Source organism: Budorcas taxicolor, chromosome 25, assembly GCF_023091745.1.
Source record: "Budorcas taxicolor isolate Tak-1 chromosome 25, Takin1.1, whole genome shotgun sequence".
Classification (NCBI taxonomy): Eukaryota; Metazoa; Chordata; class Mammalia; order Artiodactyla; family Bovidae; genus Budorcas; species Budorcas taxicolor.
In genome coordinates this window covers 45,333,257-45,346,776 of record NC_068934.1, presented here as the reverse complement: position 1 = coordinate 45,346,776, position 13,520 = coordinate 45,333,257, and the positions used below count along the sequence as shown (strand labels likewise).

Genomic DNA, 13,520 nt, shown 5'->3' with positions numbered 1-13,520 from the left:
TAACCGCTAGAGCCGCCGGCGCTGAGGGCGCCGCCTCGTCTTAAGATGGAGCCTTATAAGCCGGACCCCGAATTCCAGCGGATTTACCACCGGTTGCTGCGTCCGTTGTCGCTCTTCCCCAGCAGGACGACACGCACAGCGTCTCAGGAGCACCTCTCGAAGGAGGTCCCGATGCTACTGCCTTTACCGGTTCCACGGCTGACGGCGGAGTTGGTCTGCCGCCAGGTAGCCGAGCGGCTGACCAAAAGCGGGCTGGAGGCGCGGGCGCCTCACAAGGTACGGCTTCGTTTCACCGAGGTCATCCTGGACGAGATAAAGTGCAGCTGGCAGGAGCCCCCCCCCGAACTTGGCATGAGTCACCTGAACAATCAGAGGCTACGGAAGCGGCTCCTGATCTACGTGCTGCTCAGCTGCGAGCAGCTCTTCGTACGCTACCTGCACCTCCAGAAGCTCATGTCGACCTCCGCAGTCGTCTTCACTGAATCAGCCACGCTTACCCGCTTGGCCGCCAGCCTCGCCAGGGACTGCACAGTTTTCCTCACCGGCCCCGACGTCTACCGTAGCCTGCTCTCTGACTTCCTTGCCGTGCTCAAAGAAGAGCAGGCCCGAGTCTCCGCGCCCAGACTGCGCGCCGCTGGCCTTGGGGCTTACAGGCTCTTCCAGGTCCCATGGCATCACATCACTGGCGTCACCCAAGTGCCGCATTTCAACCTCAGCCTGAACTACCTCATCCAACTCAGCCGCCCGCGAGACGTTGTCAGTGAGCCTGAAAAGGATCCAATGAAGGAATTGAAGTCCATTCCCCAGCTGAAGAAGAAGAAGCCTCTGCGCTGGCTGTCCTCCGTGCAAAAGAGGAGAGAAAGCACCTTCAGTTCACAGATTGCATCACTCCCTGGGACGTCTGTGGCTCCCCGCAGACGGGCTCCCCCCACCTCGAACTTGCCCCTCTACTCCCAGCTCCAGAGGGGCCAGTCCATGCCCTCTCTGCGTGAGGGTTGGAGGCTAGCAGATGAGCTGGGCCTTCCTCCACTCAGTCTTCGCCCCTTAACTCCATTGGTCCTGGTGGCAGAGAGCAAACCAGAGCTGGCAGGGGACACGGTGGCTGAAGACCTGAAGCAGATGATGAAGAATATGCAGCTGGGGTGGTCTCAGTACTCACCGCTGGACTCAGGGCTGCCCCCACTCCTGGGGTCCCTGACCTACCGCCCAGCTGCTAGCCATCACCTAGAAGAGCTGCAGAGAATGTTGAACAGCCTTGAGGAGCAAGAGGCCTCGGAACATCGGGGCCTCCAGTCCCCTAAACCCCCTCAGCTTGAACCACAGCCAGTGACTGTTACTTTGAAGCTAAGAAATCAGATGGTCCAGATAGCTGCTGTACAGGTCTCAGGAAGAAACTTTTTGGATTCCTTCCACATTGAGGGGGCCGGTGTGCTGTACAACCACCTTGCTGGTGAACTGGAACCCAAACTTATCGAGCAAATGGATATGGATCGCACTTTTGGCAGTAGCATCAGGGAAGTCTACAAGGAGCTGATGAGCCGTGTCTCTAACAACCACTTCACTTTTGACCAGGGGCCCCTGGTTGAGCCTGCAGCCAATAAAGACTGGTCAGCCTTCCTGTCCTCAGCCTTCCTACGTCAAGAAAAACAGCATCGTATGATCAACACCAAGCTGGCTGAACTTTATCCCCAGAAAGCAAGCGCTTTACAGTCCAATGCAGATAAGATGTCCTCCTTCACATCACTCCAACCAAGTAAAAGCTGGGACAGGTGGTCAAACAAGGCCAGATGGCTGAACTGGTGGAAAAGCACTTTGTCTGTGGGTGACTATTTTAAGTACCTCACCACCCAGGAGACAGATTTCCTCCATGTCATCTTCCAAATGTATGAAGAGGAGGGTCCTGTGGAGACCGTGGCCCCTATCAAAGAATCCATAAAGATCCAACACCCACCCCCCTTGCTAGAAGTCGAAGAGCCAGATTTTGTGCCAGGAGAGTGGGACTGGGACACGGTGCTGGAACACAGGCTAGAAACTAAGAGCAGCCTCCTGGAAGAGTCTCACAAAATCCTGAGCCTGCAGAAGCGTCTGGAGCGGGTTTGGTCCATGCTTGACGTTCCAGAGAAGGACCGGCTGGACATGGCCATCAAATACAGCTCCAACGCCCGCCTGAGGCAGCTGCCGGCACTGGTGAGTGCCTGGGAAAGGACCTTGCAGCCCATCCAGCTGCGGGAGATACTGCTGGGGAGACTGGAGTGGTTTGAGCGGCAAGCCTCTGACCCTAACCGCTTCTTCCAAAAGACTGATGTGGGCCTGAGTCGCTTCCTGGAGGAGAATCAGATCCGCAGCCATCTCCAAAGGAAGCTCTGTATGGTGGAGGCTCCTTTGGTTCCCCTCCTGGAGGAGATCGAGTTAGTCTTTGGTGAGCCGGTGACCTTCAAGGGGCGGCGCTATCTGGACAAGATGAAGCACGACAAAGTGGAGATGCTCTACTGGCTGCAGCAGCGGCGGCGGGTCCGCCACCTAACCCGGGCCAAAAGGGCCTCCCATCAGTCGGTCCTGTCCACGAAGCTCAGCGGCCATCCTTTAATAGCCCCAGGGAATACTCCCATTACTCTTTGACCGGACCAAGCGCCCTCAGATCTCTCTGTCACCCCCATACACACAGCAGCTCATCCAGACCTCTTGACTGCTTTGAAAGAAATATCTGGGAGGGCAGGGTTCAGGAAATCTGCATTCCAGCTACCAAGGGACTGACATTAACACTGTATTTTGACCACAAAGTTCTCATAAAAGAAGCCCCAAGCCCAGTAGTCCCATTTCTGTCAAGCCATGCACATTACAGCCAAAGTCTCATATATCAAAAGAACTGGGACCATCCCTTGGAGTTCATTGTAATGGGAAATGTCAGACAGACAGAAACCATCCCCTGTGGAACACCTCAGCTCAGCATTTCTATCACGAGCCATTAGATTGACTGATTAGAACACCACGCCAAGAGGCTCAATGGCATGATGACTAAGAGCTAATGCTCTGGAGTTCGTAGATGTGGCTTTAAGTCTTGCCTGTGTAACCTTGGGCAGAGTACCTAACTGCTGTGCGTCTGGACCTTCCTATGTCAGATAAAGGGGTTGGCTGTCACTTCTTCCAGTTCTAGCGCACTGTTGGCAGAGCTAAAATTATCCATTAAATTTATTTACCAATTCATACAAGCACCTGGTACAAAGTACACAAGGGTGTGCACTGAAAGTACTTCTTCCCATCCTTCCCTCCAGTAACTCTGTTCTCCTTGTGGTGACACCTGTTGCCAGTTGCTTGTGTATCTTTCCATTCCTTTATTCAAAAGCAGATATTTATTGCACCAGCTAGGTATTCATGCTGGGTCTTTATCACTGAACAAAACCAAGACCCTTACCCTTTGTAAAGTTTACATTCTCCTGAGGGAAAACAGACTAGACCATAAACACAGTACAGAAGCACGGTGAATAATAGGATGGAGGATGATAGGTACTCTGGAAACAAAAAAGAGGAGGGCAAGAGGAAACAAAGGGTGAAGGGTGTGATTTTACTGGTGTAGTCTACGCAGTCCTCGCCGGGAAGGGGAGATTTGAGCAGAGGCTTGAAGGAGGGGAAGAAGTGAGCCCTGTGGACATCCGGGACAACAGTGTTCCTGCCAGCTAAGGCAGGCGGATGCTTGGGGTGTTCCAGAAAGGCAAAGTGGCCAATGTTGGTGGAGCAGAGGGAGGAGGAGAGAGACACGAGTCAAAAGGGTCATGACAAGGAATGGGGGCAGGTTGGATTATGTGAAAAATTTCAGAGAGAGCCAACGTGTGTATGAACACGCGTGAATATGTTGTTCATACTTGCGTCTGCAGCTGCACCAGCAGTAGCATTGTCTCCTGTTTTGCCCCTTTCTATTTTTCGCCTAACTTGCCCCAAGCTCATTCCACATCGATACACATAGAGCTGCTTTATTTGTTTTGGTTGCTATATAGTATCCTACTGTGTGTATTTTTATTTTGCTTGATCAGCCCCTTATTACAAACAAAGACATGGGCTTCTTTGGCGGTCCAGTGATTGAGACTGAGCTTCCAATGCAAGGGGCGCAGGTTTTATCCCTGATCAGAGAACTAAGATCTTACACACACAAAGAACACTCTAAAAAAATCCTTGTTCGTTTATTTACTATGTGCAGCTGTTTCTATGGTTTAAAGTTTCTCGAAGTGGAATTGTATCTAAGCTTAAGTACATATATATATATATATATATATTTTTTTTTTTTTTTTTCTATTTGGCCATGCCATGCGGCATGTGGGATCTTAGTTCCCCCACCAGGGAGCCAGCCTCACCCCCTGCTTTGGAAATGCCAGCGTCTTAACCACTGGACTGCTGGGAAAGTCCCAGCATTTGTAGTTTTGATAGGTATTACTGAGGCTGCACACAAAGGCTGTAAGCATTTGCATTATCAGCCACACTGCCTGACAATAGTAATAATTCCCCACTCTCACTAGAAGTATTATCAAAAAGTTTCATCTTTGTCATGTAATGAGTGAAAAAATAGTATCTCATTTGAGTTGTGTTCTCACCTCTCTCTGAGTGAAGTTGCATCTTTTTTAAGTTTAAAGGCATTTTTTCTCTTTTAAGTAATTTGCTTATTTTTTGGTTGTGCTGGGTTTCTCTAGTTTCGGCAAGCAGGGGCTAATCTGATCGTGGAGTGCAATCTCACTGTGGGGGCTTCTCGTTGTGGAGCACAGGCTTTAGGGTGCTTCGGCTTCAGTAGTTGGGCCACTTAGGCTCTGGAGCACAAGCTCAGTAGTTGTGGCACACGGTCTTCGTTGTTCCTTGCATGTGGGATCTTCCTGCACCGGGGACTGAACCCATGTCTCCTGCATTGGCTGGCAGATTTTTTACCACTGAACCACCAGAGAAGCCCTGGTTTGTTTGTTTGTATTGTAAAATACTCAAGCCCTTTCCCTACTTTTCTATTGTTTTTGACTATTTTGCTTTTTTGATTTTTCTGAGCTCTTTACATATTCAGGAAATTTAGCTGACATGTTAGTAGTGAATTAGCACTTACTGAGTTCAGTGAGCAGAACCCTCTCTCTGCACCATCTCTCAGACTTCTCACGAAGCATGTATTTTAATCACTATTTACCACTGAGAAAATGAAGGCTCAGATAATGTGACCAACCCAAGGTCATAAAGATAGTTACTGGGAGAGCCAGGCTCCAAGCCCAGGTCTGTCTGACCCAGGCCTGTCTTGGTGCACTGATTCTGTGAGTTATGGTAAGAAAGCTCTTGCACACAGCCTGCCTCACCTGCCTGCACAAGTAAGGTAAAAGCCCCTGGTCCAGAAGTTCTCTTCATTCTTTGCTGATATGGATGCGTGCACTTCTACTTTGTTTTCCTAACAAAGCAGCACTTCTCAAACTTTTCCACCCAAGTAACCCTTAGAATTGAGGAACAGAAGCAAGCATCTTGGTCAGGTATGAGGGATTGGGGTAGAGGCTATGAGCAGAGGGTAAAGCAGTGCTACCCTGAGAGGCCTGAGAAATTGAAAGTTTTTATTTTTGAAATCTATGCAAGATTTGCATTCTAGTGTGTAATATGTACCTTTTTTTTTTTGGCCACACCTTATGGCTTGCAGGATCTTAGTTCCCCTACCAGGAATCTTGGCCCCAGCAGAGAAAGCACTGAATCGTAACCACTGGACCACCAGGGAATTCCCTGTCCATGTTTTTTTCTTTTTAATATAAAGTTGGTGCTTAACATTATCTTTGAATGAAACTGGCCATCCAGGCAGATACGCTATATTCAGCCTTTGTAGTATGGCTTCCCTCCTGGTCTGCTGGTGTGTTCTCTAGAGGTTACACAGAACCCAGGTGAGCAACGCTTGAGCAGGGGTCCACAAGCTTTTTAAAGGGCCAGACAGTACCAACTATTTTAGGCCTGGTGAACGATATGGTTTCTGTCCCAAGGCTCAACTTTGATTTTGTTGTGTGAAAGCAATTATAACAAAATATAAGTAAATGAGCAGGCTGTGCTCCATTAAAACTTAATTTACAAAAACAGGCAGCTGCCTCACGGTGTAGTTTGCTAATTGAAGCGCTACAGCATCAGCCCCTTTAAGAAGCAAACACACAGGAGGAGGAAGTCAAGAGGCTTAGTGCAGCATTTCCCAAAGTGTGTGCCAAGTAAACTAGTCCTGAGTGACAGTCCTGGGAAAAGGATTCCATGGTCAGATAACCTTGGGGAACATTACATACTGCATTCCTGCAGTTCCTCAGAGTTTCACAGTACATAGGAGTGTATTGGGAGCTCGGATGGGTCTTACAAAGAATACAAAGAATGCTTTTATTCCTTCATGGCCATTATGGTCATTGGGAAGTTAATTTTGGGAAACATTAGCTCACATGAATAAGTCCTTGGAAATCGCCGCTGATCATCTGGATGGGAATAGTACACAGAGATAGGACGGGGAGAGTATAGTCCTAATCACACAGGTACAGTTGGGATATCTGGGCCTCCGGGGACATGAAAGGACATCATGAAGCCCAGGACAGGCTTGAGAAGGACCCACAGGAGACCTGGAGACTCTTGGAGCTGCCTCAAAACACTGCCTCTTGGATCCTGCCCTTTCATCCTAGTCCCTGGATGTGGGAATCTGAAGGCCTAGGATTGACTTTCCCAAAGTTCCAGGCCTAAACCCATGACTTAGTGATCCCTCCCTGCTGATCCTATTTATAGATTTGGTCAGTCATTACCATTATTACATATATGTGAGTATTACATATAGAATAATAATAATGATAACAATTCATATTCATCCTTGTTCTAGTGATTACAAAGTGCTGTTTACAGTCATTCTACTGAGAATCAGTCGAATGTAACTTGCCTCTGAACTGGTAGAATTGTGACTTAAACCCAGATCTGGAATAAGTCCTTTGCCTGGAGGGTCTGGTTGCTAGTGGGGGCTCCTGCTCAGTGCCAGGCCTCCATGCAGCTGGAGTTTCCAGGTCCCACGCCAGCAAACTCAACTATGTTGAGAACGAGTTACGCTGAAGTGCTTTAAGGATATTATTTCATTTAATCCTCACAGCAACCTTGCAAAGAAAGAGAGGGCAGTGATACCTCCCTCTGGGGAAACTGGACTCTAGGATAATTGGATAAAATTAATTCTCTAAATTACTGAGGATTTTTGTGGAAGTTTTAGTTTTGGGCCTGCCCCAAACCCAGAGGCCATCAGAAAAATACTTTAAAATCTGGGCTGTGATCATTTGCTGCAGCCCTTTCGTTGTCAAGGCAGGGCCAGGGTCCAAACCCATAAAAGTCAGATATGTTCTGTATTTGTTATTACATTAAAGGGATGGATCGTTCATTTGCATGTTTATAGATACATATATATATAGAATATATTTTATAATATATTTATTATATATATATATTTGTTATTTAAATTAACACTGGGACTTCCCTGGTGATCCAGTCAGTAAGAATCCACCTTCCGATGCAGGGGGCACAGGTCGATCCCTGCTTGGGGAACTAAGATCCCACATGCCACAGGGTAACGAAGGAACTAGAGAAGCCTGCACGCCACAGCTGAGACCCGACACAGCCAGATAAATTAATAAACTTTTTTTAAAATAAATAAACAGGAATCCCATTATACATTTACAGAGATAATATATTTTATGAAAAATGACTTTAAGTAGTGAAGGGTGGCTATTTTACTGTCTTGCAAATCTTCTGAGTGTCTGGCTTAAGAGGGGACAGACAGATTTTCATTTATGTTTCTGTTGCATCTGTTGCAATGTCGGACTTCACACAGCCTGTGGAAAACACACTACTCAGGAGACAGGGGAGAAAAGGCAGATAACATGTTGGCAGTATTACCAAAATTGGTTTGGACATCATGAAAACCCCAGAAAGGGTCTGGGGTCCCTCTTTGTATTTTTTTCATGAAGGGACGGGGGGAGGGCAAAGACAGCAGTGGGGATGGAGGCAGAGACAGCGAGACTTGAGTCGGGGGGTGGGCAGGGGCTGGGCAAGGGCAGTAAATATGGGGGAAGGGTTGGTTGACCAGCTTGTTTGCTTATAAAATGTCAAGGGCAAAGCCAGAGGCAAAACTGCAACTTAAAAACAGTCTGCAGCTCTGCACATTGGTCATCCAGCTGCCGGACAAGCTGACAGGCTTGGGGCGACCCGGTCACTCTGGGAAGCTGAGACCCACAGGCCGGAGCCAAGTTCCGATGGTTCACAGGTGCTGATGGAAGCTGGATTTGGGCCCATGTACTTCTGATTCCACTAAGCCTACAGTCCCACCCCTCTTGGTCTTGGGGTTTCTGTGTTTGGTCCACCTCTTCCTTGTACTGTTGTCTGCCAAATGATTTTTTTTTTTTTTTTGGCCACACTGTGGGTATACAGGATCTTAGTTTTTTGACAAGGGATTGAAACTATGCTCCCTGCATTCGGAGCAAGGAGTCTTAGCCATTGGACTGTCAGGGAAGGCCCCAAACAATTTTCTTTATATTGACTCACTGTAAAAAAAATTTTTATTGAAGTGTTTTTGATATACAATGTTATGTTAATTTCTGCTGTACAGCAAAGTGACTCAGTTATACATATATATATTCAGATTCTTCCCCTTTAGAGTTCACCATGATACTGAATATAGTTCCGTGTGCTGCAAGTACTTTGTTGTTTATCCATCCTATATACACTAGTTTGCAGCTGCAAATTCCAAACTTCCAATCCTCCCCTCCCCCGCCCTCCTTCACCCTTGACAACCACAATCTGTTGTCTACGTCTTATGTGAGTATATTGACTCACTTTCCTTCTGGCTGAGCCAACTGGCAGTTGGGTCTTAATTCCCCATCAGGGATTGAACCTGAGCCCCCTGCAGCAGCAGTGTGGAGTCTTAACCACTGGACCGCCAGCGAAGTCCTGAAAGTGACTCATGTTTAAAACTTATTTTAAAAGGCCATTTTAATCACACTAGCTAATAGTATATGCTGCTGCTGAGTCACTTCAGTCGTGTCCGACTCTGTGCGACCCCATGGATGGCAGCCCACCAGGCTCCCCCGTCTCTGGGATTCTCCAGGCAAGAACACTGGAGTGGGTTGCCATTTCCTTCTCCAATACATGAAAGTGAAAAGTGAAGGTGAAGTTGCTCAGTCATGTCCGACTTGTAGCGACCCCATGGACTGCAGCCTACCAGGCTGCTCTGTCTATGGGATTTTCCAGGCAAGAGTACTGGAGTGGGGTGCCATTGCCTTCTCCGAGCTAATACTATATAGTGATCATTAAGTGCCAGGCTCCATTCTAAACACTTTTCACGCAGTAATTCATTTAGTCCTCATAGAATGAGGTCCAGATGAGGAAACTGAGGCACAAGTAATTATGTAACCTGCTCGAGTCACACCACTAGGAACATTTCAGAGTCTCGATTCTGACCCAGACGTCTGACACCAAGTACATGCTCTTAAGCATTTTACTGTTTCTCATCACAAATAACCAAAAACAAGTCTGCCCAGTTGAGGCCCTTGGGAAGAAGCTGAATATGATCACATTCTTGGCTTTCATCGTCATTTGTACCTGGGGGAAATCAGGCCTTGGGCACAACCCACTTGATTCCCAGCAGTGACTCTGAGGCCACATATTCTTCTTCCAGGCCCAGAGTACTTTCACTGAACTCCTCCCAAGTGCCAGACACAGTTTAGGGGGTGGGATGGGGGGTGGAGTGGGGAGGGCAGAGCCAGAGGAAACCAAAGAGAACCAGTCCCTGTTGCTGAGGAATTTAAGGTTTACTAAGGAAGATAATTTCAATGATATGGCATGTGAAGGGTACAGTGGGAGCCCACAAAAGGAATATTCCACAGAGCCCAGGAAAGGAGGAAGCAGGGGGAGGGTGATCAGGGAGAGCTTCCTGGAGGATGCCGCACTCAAGCAGTCTAAAGTCTAGAAGGTTGAGTGGGAGTCATCAGGCACGAGGTGGCAGAGGAGAAGAGGAGAACTTTCTAAGCCCAGCATGAGCAGAAGTATGGGAGAGGAGCTTAGTGTATGTGGGAGAACTACAGCACTTTGGCATTAACCAGCCTTTAAAAAGCCTGGAAGGGAGTGAGGTTGGAGGGGGAGGGAGGGCCAGGTCCAGCGTGGGCTTTATTCCGTAGTATTCATCAGTAGAGTCCTACTGAATAGTATAGTTAGTAAGTGATAGATAAAAATTTAGAACTTGGGCATCCATGGACTCTATCGAGGAAGTGGAAGACACCCCACAGGTTACTTCATGTAACTTGTTTAAATTATGATTTGAGGGGCTTTCCTGGTGGCACAGACAGTAAAGAATCTGTGTGCAGTGAGGGAGACCCGGGTTCGATTCCTGGATCGGGAAGATCCCCTGGAGAAGGAAATGGCAGCCCACTCCAGTATTTTTGCCTGGAGGATCCCATGGGCAGAGGAGCCTGGCGAGCTACAGTCCGTGGGGTCACAAAGAGTCAGACACAACTGAATGACTAACAGACACACAGAAAAAAATGTTTAAAAAGAAACAAAAATACTGAAAAAAAAAAAAAACCCAAAGCTCTTAAAAAAATAAAAACAAAAAAATTATGATTTACTGTGATGTTTTTAAGCAATCATCCTGTATACACCAGATGGGCTTGGGGTGAGAAAGTCTAACTCATAAATCCTTCTCAGTTGTACCAAAATTTTTGTGAATACTGAATTTAATAATAAAGTCAATGAGATGACTTTAGGCATTTAATTAAATATGTAGCAAATTTCATTAAAAATTTTTTTTGGACCCAATAAAAGTTTTTTTCCAGACTCAACATTTTCACAGCCTCTGAAGAGCTTAGAAGTCTCTGGTGTCTAGGGGGAGAAAATGGCCCTGAGGTTCAGGCATGAAACACTGGAATGAGACAGTCAAGGTCCCTGCTCTCAGAAGTTTATACAGCCCAGTGGGAATAAGCAGAATAAGGGCAGAGTGTGTTGGGTGCTGACAAATACAGTGCTTTGAGGGAGCCGGAGGGTCCTTACTCCGAAGAAGCAGTGTTTAGGCTGACTGTACCGCTGGGTAGGAACCTGCCCCCTACAGAGCAGGCGGAGTCTCTCCAGGCGGAAGGAACAGCCAGTGCAAAAGCCCTGAACTTGAAGATCACTTGACCTGTGGCCAGGAAGAGGATCATTGTGGCGGGGGCTTAGTGAGGGGCAGCGAGAGAGCAAGAGGTGAGGGACAGGGACCAGGTGATGCCCAGCCTTATGGAGATGAGATTTTATTCTAAGTGGACGGTGCCGGTTAGGTTGTGTTCCCTAGGGAGCAGATTTGGAGAGGGTGGCTGGCGGGCGGGAAGTCTGCTGGGAGCACTCTGAGGAAACAGCCGGAGAAGAGAAGGGAAGGAGGCGAGGCTGGGCCGCGGGAGAGTTTTCGCTGCCCTGCAATCTCAAGGGACACCTCTTCCCACCCAGCAGGGAGCTCTGAAGCTGGGATGACCCTTCAGATTTGTCATTAGATGCGGCTGCCTGAGGAAGTGGGCATGACTCGGCAGCCGAGGCAGTCCTCGAGGGGCTGACAGCGGAGGGCGGTATTCCTAGCAGCTGGACACCGAGTCCATCCCTGACCCTGACAGGGGCTCTGCTCTGGGAGTGGCCAGGATCGAGCTTCAACAGCGCCATCGTGTGGCGATAATAAGTCACAACAGCCATGAACTCAGGACTTCCGGTTACCTTTCTCGATGGAGAAAGCGATAAGACCACACAGGCAGTAGCCTCAGAAACTAGCCTCACCGCACCTCTTTGCTGCTGCTGCTGCTGCTGCTGCTAAGTCGCTTCAGTCGTGTCCGACTCTGTGCGACCCCATAGACGGCAGCCCACCAGGCTCCCCCGTCCCTGGGATTCTCCAGGCAAGAACTCTGGAGTGGGTTGCCATTTCCTTCTCCAATGCATGAAAGTGAAAAGTCAAAGTGAAGTCACTCAGTCGTGTCTGACTCTTAGCGACCCCATGGAAGGAATCAGTCAACATAATAATGTCCACCACAGCTGCCATTCAGTGAGCAGATAGGAGGAACTGCATGATCTTAGGTAATCTAAATGCATCAATGCAAGGAGGCTCAGAGCGGGGAAAAGACGTGTGCCAGGTATGGAGTCCCGTACCAAGGGCACAGGTGCAAGGCCTGTACCAAGGCTACAGACGCAGAGCCCAAAACCAAAGTCACTTCCAGAACTGACCGGGCCCCACTGTAACCGTTGCCAAAAGTCCCCCCGAGCCTTACCAGCCAGCTTCATGACCCTAAATTAGGCAAAAATGCCCATCCGAGGATTCACCTTAGAGCACCCTAACCAATCACCTAATGCCACCCTTCCAGCAGGAATTTCCTTTGTCTTGAGGCTATAAAAATTGGCTACTAGCCCAAGAAAAGTACCGGATCCCCCTTGAGCCGGCCCATTGTTCTAACAGCATCCGGCTGGCTCTCCCTGGCCAGGCAGGAGGTCAGCCCACTGTGCCTGCAGCGCCCACATTCTCTCTGCTCTTTGTTCTTAATAAACTCACTCCTTTCTGAAATATTCTGTGTCTGGAAATTCTTTTCCAACTCATGCTCAGGCTGACATGACACCAGATTACATAATAGTAGACTGTGGTGGAATTAGGATTAAAACCTAGATGGGCCTATCAGTGGATCTCACCTCTGTCAGGTCCAACACGCCGTTTTAACAGTAAATATTTTGCAATGCCCTCTTTACATCCCCAGCATCTGGATTGTGCCTGATTAATAGTTGTGCACTCCATCAATAGTTGTTAAATGAATGAGATGAAGTTCATGGATAATATCCTACCTACCAACATAATTTTTAAAGTCAAGGAAAAAGAAAATGAAAGCAGTTTATACTAAATAAATCTGCAGTTCCACATAGACATGCTCAGTCAGGATCACACTGAAAGCTGTAACAAAGTGATTATTATCAACTGTGGTGGTTTAATCGCTAGGTCGTGTCTGACTCGTTTGCAGCCTCAGGGACTGGAGCCCACCAGGCTCCCCTGTTGACGGGATTTTCCAGGTAAGAATACTGGAGTGGGTTGCCATTTCCTCCTCTAAGTGATCCTCCCAACCGAGGGGTCGAACCTGCATCTCTTATGTCTCATGCATTGGCAGGTGGGTTCTTTACCACTTAGCACCACCTGGGAAGCCCACTGTGAACAGAGATCACCCTAAATACTGATCTGTAAAGACGTGATCTTCTGAAATGGTGAATATCCTTCATAAAGATCTGAACTCATACAAAGAAAATTCTCCCCTGGATTTTAATTTTAGTAGACTTCCTGGAAAACTGTTTGCATATACAACAGAGTTAAGGGTTCTTGGTGCAGATAACTATAAACCGATTTTCCCTCTTTTAGAAATTGTAAGGCGAGTGCGAAGAAAAAGAGAGCAAGCCGGGCATTCAGGCAGAGAAAGATTTATTATAGGAAGAAAGAAAGAAAGTGACTGGCTTTAGAGAAAAACCAGTGCTCTCTTTTTACAGCCAAC

The 13,520-nt window shown here is 47.8% G+C and overlaps 1 protein-coding gene across 1 annotated transcript; it reads left to right on the top strand.

The window, feature by feature from the left end:
* Positions 1–45: 45 nt before the first annotated feature.
* On the top strand, positions 46–2,619 carry CCDC87 (coiled-coil domain containing 87). Its single transcript, XM_052661891.1, has one exon. The coding sequence runs from the start codon at positions 46–48 to the stop codon at positions 2,617–2,619; it is 2,574 nt and encodes an 857-aa protein (XP_052517851.1).
* Positions 2,620–13,520: the final 10,901 nt, after the last annotated feature.

Bases quoted from the DNA above. Each gene is read 5' to 3' on its own strand.
- CCDC87 (XM_052661891.1), top strand. From the start codon at position 46: ATGGAGCCTTATAAGCCGGACCCCGAATTCCAGCGGATTTACCACCGG.